This window comes from Filicampus tigris, chromosome 9 (genome assembly GCF_054856515.1).
Source record: "Filicampus tigris isolate MCC_2025a chromosome 9, RoL_Ftig_1.0, whole genome shotgun sequence".
In the NCBI taxonomy this organism is placed as follows: Eukaryota; Metazoa; Chordata; class Actinopteri; order Syngnathiformes; family Syngnathidae; genus Filicampus; species Filicampus tigris.
Window position 1 is genome coordinate 25,126,742 of NC_141225.1, and position 11,622 is coordinate 25,138,363.

The following is an 11,622-nucleotide window of genomic DNA, read 5'->3' on the forward strand; positions in this document are numbered from 1 at the left end:
CCAACTAGATGTGAAATTCCATCAGGATCAACACTAAATTTGGTGAAATGTTGAAAATGAATTTATTTAGCTGACAAAGAAACTCAGCAAATATCGGGAGGCCTGAAAATCGAAAAAGAGATGCGCAGCAGATGCTAATGAACCATCTCTTCCACTCTGTTGCAAATCAAGAGTTAAAATGTGCCACACACACAACACATACACGCACACGCCCACACCCACACACACAAACTAGCTTTCCAGCTGAACGAGATGTTTGGCTTTTTGCAGGTTGTGGTCCACGGCTCCATCCAAGAACTGAACCCAGGTTTGTTCGGCTTCACCACAGATGTGACTGGACCTGGTTTGGGGGTGGGGCAAGTTACAGACAGGAAGATGAGAGATAATCAAAGCATAATCACTGTTGCGCGGAATTGTCATGAGGCAGTTAGAGCTGGAAGCGTTTGGCAGCGTTCCGAGCACCCACAACCATCTCAATCAAACACACCCAAATATTTGGCTTCCCCCACAAATATGCTGTTGCCTTCACACCTGTACACAGTACGCTTGGCTGACTTCTTACCTGGCCTGATTTGGATCCTTACATCAGCGCCACTTAAATCAGACTGGAAACAGCTTCTGCTCAAGTCAACCCAACGTCAATTTGAAAGCAAGTCAGCAACAGCTGCAGCTGTAGCCTCAGGTCGCTCGGCGAAGGCTTGCCGCTCCGTGAAAAGCGTGCGCTGGTCTAAACTGCTCCGTGACGCAAAAATGGTTAGCGATGTATATCGCCATCGACGTCATCGTCACGGTGTGCAGTTTTACACCATCGAGTATTTTATACTGTCTCAAAAAGAAAAGACCACCATGTCCATCGATGGCCGCAATGAAGGAGAACGTGACGAAATCCTCCTTTGACGAATCAGGGGGCAGGATTCGGTCACGTGAACTCTGTGACAGCGGCCGAGGGAACGCAACATTGTTTGAAATAGGGAGGCGCGTCCCGTCTCAGCCACGTCATTTGATAGCAAGTCCACGTCCCTAGCCTGGAAATGATCCGGGCTGGACAAGACCGACATGGGTCAGAATAACATTGTCAGGAGTGCCAAACGCTGGCCCTGAAGAGCAATTCGCCTACAAATCTGTTCCACCACGCACCCACCGCGTGGCTTACGATGAAAACTGCGACTCCACAAGCACGTGAAAGAAAAGCAAAGCAAACATACACGCTCAGAAAACCTTGGCCGAGTTGATCCAACAAATACACTGTAGCGTTGTCAAAGACAGGACACGTTTGCGAAACATAACTAACGACGATATCTACATAACATGACTCTATGTGAGCAGGTTAAACTTTCTGTCGTTGGGGAATAAGAGGAGACCATCAATTCACATAAATATTCACAAAAATCAATAAAAACCCCATATATAGTCGAGACATCATTTGATGTTCGTCGTTGTTAAATTCAGCCACAGTATTGTTGTACGATGTATTGCACATTTTAAAACATAAACAAGAGCCGTTGTTGACAAACGCCGTACACCTAGAATTGTTCTGTGACGCAAGTGCAGATTTACAATATTTTTGGGGGTAGAATATCGTCAAAATATCGTTAAGAGTTTTTGAAAAAATATTGCGATATTTTGTTTTAGTTCACATCACCCACCACTATTGGGGACCACTGCTTCATACCATTTGTGGCACCTTTTTCTTTCCCCTTTAACATTAGGACTGCCAGGATTTTGAAACTCTGGACTGCGAGCGCTGTCATTTTGACGGATTGCGCTCTGGCAATGACCTCATCGACTAAAATGATGATTACTCGCCGCTCGAGTGTCTAATGAAGCTATTTTGTTTATTACAATTCTGTTGCGAGTGTCTTTTAATGTAAATGATGTCATATAAATGAATGAGGACCAATTGGTGGAGCGCCTATTTTGTCCTGCTTGACTGCACGTCACTTCGAAGGAGAGGAAGTCAGCGGGAAGTACGGCACACAGAACGACTCTGTCCCCATTGCACCCCGGAACTTTTTGTTTCCCATAGGGGAATTATGTCAGCAAGCACCACGTAAGCTCATTATTTGGTTTATTTCGACCGTCTGGTATGCACTACCCACAAGGTCATGACCATCACGTGAAACAGCCCGTTTTACGACATGGCTCATCCTTCTCCTGTGGGACTTTTTTACTCCGACTGGCTGTGTGTCAGCCAAGCAATTCATCCTCAGACTCGTCAATATTTTGAAGCAGATGCCTCCTCTACTTTCTAAGATTTTTTTATGTAGATCATGGTGGCCAGCAGCGTTTCTCAATGCGACCGCTGGTTGCTACAGAAACCCGACGGCGCCGACATCCCAGCACAACGTGCGTCGGATTAAGTAGAGGCGTCAAATGGACTGGGACGCCGCAGTTATAGGAGTCATGACTCGCAACTATTTTCATTGGTTAATACCGTAAAATTGCACCACGGGAATGAACTATACACTGAATTAGGAAAAAGTCAAGAGGCCAAAGAGTTCAAACGCAGGATGGGAGAGGACTGAGACATTCTATAATCACTTTATAATCTCTTCGCTCATGGCAAAAAGAAACAACAAGTAGAAAAGTGGCGCTCACCTGATGATGGCGAGAACTTGCTTCAAAAGCGCCGCCAGTTTAGTCACCTGCAGACAAAATGGACGATTATCATTTCTGACTGTTCACGTTCCACAAGTGGCAACAATCTCCCGGGTTGCAAAATGGATGAGAAGATGAGAAGAAAACTGGAACACTGAGTGAGGTGCGGAAATGTCTGGCAATTCTGCCTCTTTCCTCCATGTGACAACAATCTCCCATAATGTTTGCCAGACTTCTTATTGAGCACTGATTTGGATTTTCAGGCTTCATATTGGACACAATGATCTTGAAATTGTTGCTTTTGAAACCCTCGTGTGTGTGTGTGTTTGTGCAAGTCGATTTTTTTATCTATTTTTATTTTTTTGACTGACTTGTCACAAATCAGCCAAACTAGATGATTAATGAACTGTGATGTGCAGCAACCTGCCCTGGTTGGCCCGTCACGGTGTGGAAATCAAACAATGCAACAACAACAAAAACAAGCCAGCCAGGCAGTTGCTTCAGGTTGTCTTTTTTTTTTTTCTCTATTGTTTAGAAGAATTGAGGAAATTTCTGCTGGTAGTCATTTCTAACAGAGTGGAACCTCCAAAGTGGAACACAACCCGTTCCAAGTTGTTCTCATTGAAATAATGCAAAACAGACTTGTCCGTTTTTTGGTCAAGTGAAGAAAATGTATTTTTTAATTTCTGGTCCAGGTCACAGCTGATATTTTTGTACTTGGGGCATTCGAAGTTCATGTGTCTTAATGAAGACATTAACAGGCTAATTGAAAATTGAACTTGGATTGAAAAGCTCTTTCCAGGAGGTCTTTGTCATGTCATCACAAAGTCTCACGCAAGTATAAAATGAGACGGAAATGCCAAGTAAGATGCTTTCTTTTTGCAAAAATGTGATTTTCGATTTCTATCAAAACCAAAAGGGGCCCTCCACCCCTCAGAAAAAGAAGCACATGATATGATTCCAAAGTTTTGCTTTTTGGTTCATCTCTTTTACCCTCTTTTTTTTCAGCGTTGATTTGAATCAACTTGCAGATAATGTGAAATTTGGTGCTTGCTCTTGGAATTTTGCCGAAGCGTGTACCGTGGTGCACACGACCTATTCAAAAGGAATGTTTCTGTGATACAAAAAAGGAGACCAAGATAAGTCCTTTCAAAATGGGAGCCATTAATGCAACTCAACTGAAATGTTTTTTTCTTTCTTTCTTTTTTTATCCTTGAGAGAGGGGAAGTACAAAGAAGTGAAATGTGCTTGCACAGCCTGAACGGCTGAACTTGAAATGGGGTTAATCAGAGGAACTCGTAATGGTGGCAGGTGTGTGCTAAAGCCAATTTGACATGAATGTGACTGGTCCATGCTGAATACATACACAGTTAGAAAAAGGGTGTGCGCACTTGTGCAACCACATCCTTGTCAATTTAGGTGTACTAGAGCACAGTGTTTTGAAATGATTCGATTTGCTCTCATCTTTGTACAAGGCAAAAAAAAACCTTGGCATTTGAGCAGTGCTGTATCAACATTTTACAGCCATTGGATGTAAATGCCAACCTTAAATTAACCTCAGACAATTTAACATCACAAAAAAAAATGCCTCGGGTTAAAAGTTTCCAGCACGTGGTTAAGACTGCAGTCATTGTTTAACGATGATGATTGCCTTCCGCCCGGCTTCTTTCTTGCCATATGCAAAACAAGGTCAAAACGATTCTGCGTTCAGTGTTGCCCGTTTTCTGAACGAGGAAGTCAAGTCCAAAATGTTGTCGACAACAACATGTTGTGTGCGGGCCCCGCTCGTCCAAAGACGGCCTTCTGATGACTTTTGCGTTGGTGCGATCGGAAAGAAGTAGCAAAATGCATCCGTTTCCATCCAGCTCTGGGGCGACCATTTTGCCGTCGACTGAAAATGACATCACAGTCGCTCAGGGATCGGGTGAGGACCAATCACAGCTCAGCTCGCGAATGTCACATGACTCAAAACAGGTCCCCTGCGAGGGATCAAACTATTATTATTATTATTATTATTATTATTATTATTAAGGAATCAAAGCATACAAGGGTGCTTCTCGGACGTTTTGAGTTTTCTCTAAAAGATCTTTTTGTGCTCTTCAGTCAAGGGATCAACGCAGGACTTCAAAAAAACCAGGAAACTCAGGCACTCAAAGTGATTCTGAGTTAAAAGGCCTTTATGTTAACATGGCTAGTTGGAAAAAATGCCTACGCGTTTCAGCCTCGATCGGCCTTCGTCAGGGCCTACCTACCATCCATCCATCCATCCATCCATCCATCCATCATCAAGTCCAGACTTCCCTCTCCCCAGCCACGTCTTCCGGAGGGATCCGCAGGCGTTCCCAGGCCAGCCGGGAGACACACGTCTCTCCGGCGCGTCCCGGGGCGTCCTCGGGGCCTCCTGCCTGCCGCTGGGACGTGCCCGGAACACCTCACCGGGCAGGCGTCCGGGAGGCATCCTAGTCAGGTGCCCGAGCCACCTCAGCTGGCTCCTCTGTGTTGTTTTATTTGAAGTGATAGCCTTTACATGCCACACTGCCAGGGGGCAGTGCTGTGTCGATGAGGCAGATAGAGGGGACACTGTCGGAGGGAGTTCACTTGTTGTAATGAATGTGGAGATAGCGGTTGCTCAATGAAAAGGTCTCCAGTCAAAATACAAGCCCAGTTATTATTCAGGCTAACACTCTGAAGGTGGAGGAGCGGCGGCTCGACTCCCGAGTCCCTCCCGGATGATCCAACTTCTCAGCCTATCTCTAAGGGAGAGCCCGGAAAGCCATTTGGGCCGCTCATATACGAGATCTCGTTCTTTCGTAGGTGAGGGGAGGAATGGAGATCGACCCGTAAATTCGAGAGCTTTGCCTTTCGGCACAGCTCCTTCTTCGCTGTGACGGATCGACAAAGAGTCGGCAGAAGGCCTACCAATAATTATGATTATTATTAGACTATTTGTCAGAATATCGTGTTTGCACTAGTGGGGCCACATTCAACATATTGTGGAGAAAATGTTTGACTTGACTTCACCTTTGAAGGAAAATAATACATATTTTAAATGTCAAAAAAAAAAAACACGTCTTGAGAATCGGTTGATAACGGCATCAAGGTCGATTCAATTCTATCGCTCATGCTCACGTGACAAACCGTAAAAATCCCAACGGCGAGCCACCTGCATACCTTTGGAAGGTGGACGTGTGTTGTGTGTCTTATGCAACTTTGGGTTTAGGCGGGTGCGCGTGTGTGTGTGTATGTGTCCCTGTTTTGGCGTGCACTTGTGATTGTGTTTAACGCGCGCGCACATTTGTCTCTGTGTGCGTGTCCGTTTGAGTACATGTGTCGGTGTGAGGTCGTGCATGTTTGCGTGTGAGCGCAGAGAGTGCAGTGCGTGTGTATACACATGCATCTTTCTTTATCTGTGCATGTTTTTCTTTTGTTTTAGTGTTCGGCATTTCAGGGTCTTTGTGTGTTTTCTGTATGTGTGTTTGTGTTTCTTTGCGTGTGTGTGTATTTGATAGCGTGCGCCTTGGTAGGTGTGTGTCTCGTGGACTTACGTGACTGTCCACCCCGTCGTAGTCCACAGGTGGGTAGAGACACAAAGCCAGGTCATCAACCCTGTTAAGAAATAAAAGTAAGATGACAAGCATGTTTGTGCGCACCCGTTTTGTCGTCTTTGATTACAACCGTGGGCGTGTGAAGACGAGACCTTTTTAACGAGCAGCATTTTTGTTGTTGCTACTTTGGCACCTCGGCACAAAAGCAAAGCGGTGCTGACACATGCCACGCAATATGAGGCAACCCAAAAAAAAACGAGCAGGGGTAAGGTACTTTTACCCGTAGGTGAGCGGGTAGGAAGGAGGAGGCTTGGTAAAAAATGGTAGACAGCTAGGTCGGTTGTTAGACAGGTAGTGTGTGCGTACCCCGGGCTGATTCCCTTGACGCCGTCGAGCAGGTGGTCCAGCTCCGCCACGCTCCGCGGCGCCCGGGCGTCCCCGTGGGTCCTGACGGCCGCCGTGGTTTTCCTCAGGCAGGCGGCGGCCGCCTTCATCATCCCCTGGCAGGCGGCCACCAGGCGGCGGTCCCGCTCCGACCAGCACGCGTCTGGGTTGCCCCGCGGCTCCTCGCCGTCCTCCTCGTCATCCAGGACCTCGCCGAACGGGTCGTGGGCCTCGGACAGCGCCTGGCCGATCGACGCCGACGGCGCGCGGGGCCGTCGGTAAATGGTAAACGGACGGCCACTTGTATAGCGCTCTTCTACCTTTGGTACGCAAAGCGCTTCACACTCATTTAGCTACTGATGACGCAGCATCAGGAGCAACCGGGGGTTCAGTATCTTGCTCAAGGATACCTCGACACGGTCACAATGGCTGGGGATCGAACCCACAACCTCTCGGTGGGGAGACGACCACTCTACCACTGAGCTATGCCGCCCCCGAAACAAGGGTTGCGTCCGAGCGGCCGGTACCTGCTCTAACTCCTCGATGGCGTCTTTGACGATGCCGCTCTGGCCGGTTAGGACCACTACCACTGCAGCCTTATTGTCTGGAACGGAAAGAGCACTATCAACTCATTCACTGCCGTTGACGTATTTATTTGTCTTTTCACAGTCTGGCCATTCAATCCCAGGAACTTATTTTCATTTTTTTCCCCATTTTTTCAAACGTTAGGATAAAAGGGGGCCTGAAAATGTCTGGCAATGACTGAGTTAAGTAGCAAAGTAGGTACAGCAGTAGATGGGAAGCATGTCAGCACGTAGAGGCAGGCAGGTTGGTACGTTGGGAGGTATGTGCCTAGCGAAGTCTGTTGGTAGGTAGTCAAGTAAATAGGTACTGTTGGTATTTTTTTTACATAAATAGGGGGGTAGGCGGATAGGAAAGTGGGTAGAGAGATATGTAGGTAATGAAGAAACTCCGCTATGGGTAAAAAGGTGCACTTAGCTTGCACATCTGCAGGTAGAAAGGCAGCTAAAGAGGTTGATGAGTGATAGGTAGTAGCGAGGTGACTAGTGGGTCGACTAGGTAAACTGGAGTGTAGGTGAATGTTGGAAGGCAGCTAGGTAGACAGGGAAATATATGATAGGAAGGTGGGTAGGTCGTGGAGAATAAAGATGATCAACACCGACCGCTTTTGTTTTCAGACTAATGCCAGCGCAAGTAATCTTTCTTGACTACTCTCCGAGTAGCATCAAGTATCGATTCCACTCGTACTTAAATACATAACATTTCAATGAGCACAATGACCATTCTGATGCACATGACGATTCGCCCGTGTTTCAGACTGCCGCAGTGTAGCGCCAATTACTGGCTGGATGACTTTTCAATGTTACATTTTTTGGGGGGGGTGTATCGGTGGCTGATGTCGGCAGCCTTCACAAGCACCCGATAGCTTGAATTAAGGCTGGTGTCAGGTTGATACCGATACTTGGTATACAGTACGCACCTCTCCCTAGTCGACAGGAAGATAGGTGGATTAGCTGACAATTTTTTTTAAAAATGGCTGGACTAAGCATGGCCGGAAGTGGATTTTAGTCCGTCTGGCCCACTAATCGGCCCTCATGCGTGTGACGTGCTCGCGAGGCGGCAAAATTTCATCCCAGCCTACTCGGCGAAAGGCTTCTTTTTAGGCTTCTTTCTACTCACCGGCGTTGCCCCTTAGCCGCCACCTTCCAGATCGTTTTCGCAATAAAATCAAACGCATCGTCTAAGTCATCTCGGTCCCTTTATGGTTGTAGCAGGCACGATATCCATTGTGGTCGCTGTCTTTTTGAAGCGACGCCCCCAGACTTGTTTCAAAACAAGTTGTGTCCACGAGCATATATATTATCATTATTATTATTATTTTTTGTTTTGTTTTTGGGAGTATATTCAAGCTGCGCGCAGCACTGACTCAAGGCTGACGCAGCCACATCAAGGTGGAGTTCATGCACTTCTCTGGCCTCTTCCCTATTTCCGGAAATACGCCATAGCAAACCAGCTGTGTATAGTGATTTGCTGGTATGCTTTTATTTTGAAGGCCAGGAAGGAAGGGAAGTGTGGAAAATAAATAAGGAACTTGACTACGACTTCTGGCTGGCTGTTAGACCCAATAATTATACAATACGACAAATCCAGCCCGGGGCTCGCAATGCAAGTAATCACACGCACGTTGGCTAAGTACTACTGGCGCATTTGAAGCGTGTCCACAGCGGGTTCAAATTGTAAATTAGCCAGCTAATGATCTTTAAAAAGCCTATATATATATATATATAATATTATATATATATATATATAATATTATATATATATATATATATAATATTATATATATATATATATAATATTATATATATATATATATAATATTATATATATAATATTATATATATATATATATATATATATATATATATATATATATATATATATATATATATATATTACAGATACATACATATACCCACAGATGTACTTTTACAGGCCAATCATTTTTGTCCATAATTTTGCTAAGCATATGTAACTATACAACTTTTGTATAACTATTTATTAACATGTTTTTATACATGCATTTGAAGATATTAACGGACTTACAGCTTTTCAATACTGACAGGTTTGTAGGTAGACATGGGAAGCTGGCTTGGTTGATAGCGGTGATAGATTGGTAAGGTTGGTCAATAGGTTGGGTAGGTGGGCTGGTAGATGCACCCTAACTAACTAAATAAGTAACTAACTAACTAACTAACTAACTAACCAACCTTGAGGTAGTCGGGTGAAGCGGTCACATGCTGACCACACGCCTCCTGTAGACGTCAGCTGCTCCTGAGTCAGACTAGGAGGAGACAAGTCAGGTCTTCACCTCCCCCAACAGAAAGCCTTCTTTGTTGGTCACAGTGTGCACCTCTGTAGCGGGGACGTGAGTAGGACCTCCAGCAGCTGCGCCAGCCCCTCCAGAACCTGCACGGTGGCGTCTCGGACTTGCTGACGCAGACTGACGCCTGACACAAATGATGTGAATCAAGCGGAGCACAACGTTTCCTGGCAATTTCCCACAAGTCTTCACCGACACAGAACGGCGGGGTACCAAGTCGACCAAGCAAAAATCCTGGCGTCGCAACCAAAACAGTGGCAGGACGACACCTGCGTGTTAGGCCATTCTGCAGTACTGGAACAGCTGTGGCGGTACCCGTCGCTACAGCACATAATGTACAAATTGCAGCTTTCCTTTAATGGCGTCGACATGGGACGGGGAGACAACATCAATCTGTCAATTTTCCGCCTTTGGAGGTAGTATCTTAGGTGGGCCGACACCTACATACGTTACACCCTGACATCCTTTGGCCCGTTTTATTGCCACTCCCCCGTCGCCGCAAAGGCAACTAAATGTTCTGTTACGGCACAGAACCGAAAGCGGGAGATGGTGTCACTTAGCGTGAGTTACCTCGGCTCTTGGGAAGCCAGTAATAAACGGTGGAGAGGCTGAGGACGCTCTTGAGGACAGAGTCGGCCAGCTTCTCACCATCCTGCGGGACAGAAAACAACCCCCCCAAAAAATGTTGGTCGCAGGCAGGCTGATCCCGTCACACCATCTCAAAATGTCCCGCTGACTAACTTGCTGTGACGGCAGCGGTGGCTTGGAGAAAGCCAGGCTGACTTTGGTGGCTTCCTGAGACACCGCCTTCACCGCCTGGTCTGAAATACGGCATGAGCATAAGCGTTAGAATTGAATGGGTATAATTAGCATGTAGGTTCAGCTGTACTCAACTCAAAGTGTCCCAAAAGTTGGACAGGTTGAAGTCACCGTCCGACTCATTGGACTCTCCGTCTGGGACACAAATGACACAAATGTTAGCGTTAGCAGTTGAGCTCCATGTTACAAAAGCGCATAAGCGGGTCTCCCAAAAATCCGGCCCACCGTTTTCCATTACGTCAACAACAAGGGCTGTCACTGTTGAATATAAACCATTGTTGTGTGGCTATCGCATTAACCTTATTGGCTGCGTTTTACAGTTGACACTTATCATTTGCAAAACCTCACATTAGTGTGGTCCTAAGTCACGTCAGCGCTTAGCTCCGCGTTACGCCAGCGACTCTGACGATGCTAACTAAGCACGCTAATGTTAGCACATTTGGGTTTTTGTTTTTTAGCTCGGCGCGTCGCTAAAGAGCTCAACTGACCTCGAACCCGAGCCGTGACGCACTGGACGGAGTTGAGCAGGTTCCGGAGAGTCACGCAGACGTTTTGCGCCGCGCTGTCCTGCGCATCCATGTCGGCGGGCCCCTCAGCCAACAAGTTCCCAGCAGCAGATGTGTTGTTGTGGAACGTTGGTTTGGCAGCCGCAGCACGACGGCGCGTATGACGCACGGACCAGTAAAGACGAAGCACAACCGGAAGCTGGAGTACAACAGGGCCGTTTGATGGCTTTGGCGACATCTTGTGGTCAAGAATTGTGCTACGTTCACAAACGTCGTACTTGCCTTCTTTCTTTCTTTGCATCAAGTCACTGTATTCTATTTATTCGAATTGCGTCCCATAGTTACATAATATTTGAATGTCTGCACATATCTAAAGCACCAAAACAGTTCATGCATACAGGCCTCTAAAATACCATCACATTTCATGTCTATGCACCATTGCACCTCTAATGAAGCATTTTATCGTCATATTTGGAACTAATGTCACTCTTAATACATATATGCATGTCTACGCTACTCTGAATTAGCATATTTCCATCATGATGATGTATTTCACTGTAGCATAGACATCTCGTCGACCTCCATCTGTCTACTTGGAAACTTTTTCTCACTCATTTCTTCTCAGGTGTGTGCGTGTGTGTGTCGAGAGGACAGATTCAACTCAATAATGAGGCTGGGTGGGTTATTGTGGAGCGTTTGTATGAGGAGAAGGAGGAAAGGGATAGGGAGAAAAGAATAGGAAGAGGAAGGAGGGTGGAGGAAAAGAGGGCGAAGGGAATAGGAAGGAGGGGGAAGGGGAATGAGGAGGAGGAAGAAGGAGAATGGAGGGGGACATGGTGGGAGGTTCAAGAAAAGGATGGAAGTG

At 46.3% G+C, this 11,622-nt stretch overlaps 1 protein-coding gene across 1 annotated transcript; it reads right to left on the minus strand.

Annotated features, from left to right (window-relative positions):
• Positions 1-38: 38 nt before the first annotated feature.
• Positions 39-10,913, minus strand: ccndbp1 (cyclin D-type binding-protein 1). The gene is made up of 11 exons (XM_086040220.1): positions 10,740-10,913; positions 10,327-10,386; positions 10,174-10,253; positions 10,003-10,084; positions 9,463-9,559; positions 9,320-9,393; positions 7,055-7,131; positions 6,510-6,769; positions 6,144-6,204; positions 2,599-2,645; positions 39-340 (listed from the first exon to the last, which is right to left on the minus strand). Exons 1-11 carry the CDS (start codon positions 10,828-10,830, stop codon positions 232-234), a joined length of 1,038 nt encoding a protein of 345 aa, XP_085896346.1. The 5' UTR covers positions 10,831-10,913; the 3' UTR covers positions 39-231.
• Positions 10,914-11,622: the final 709 nt, after the last annotated feature.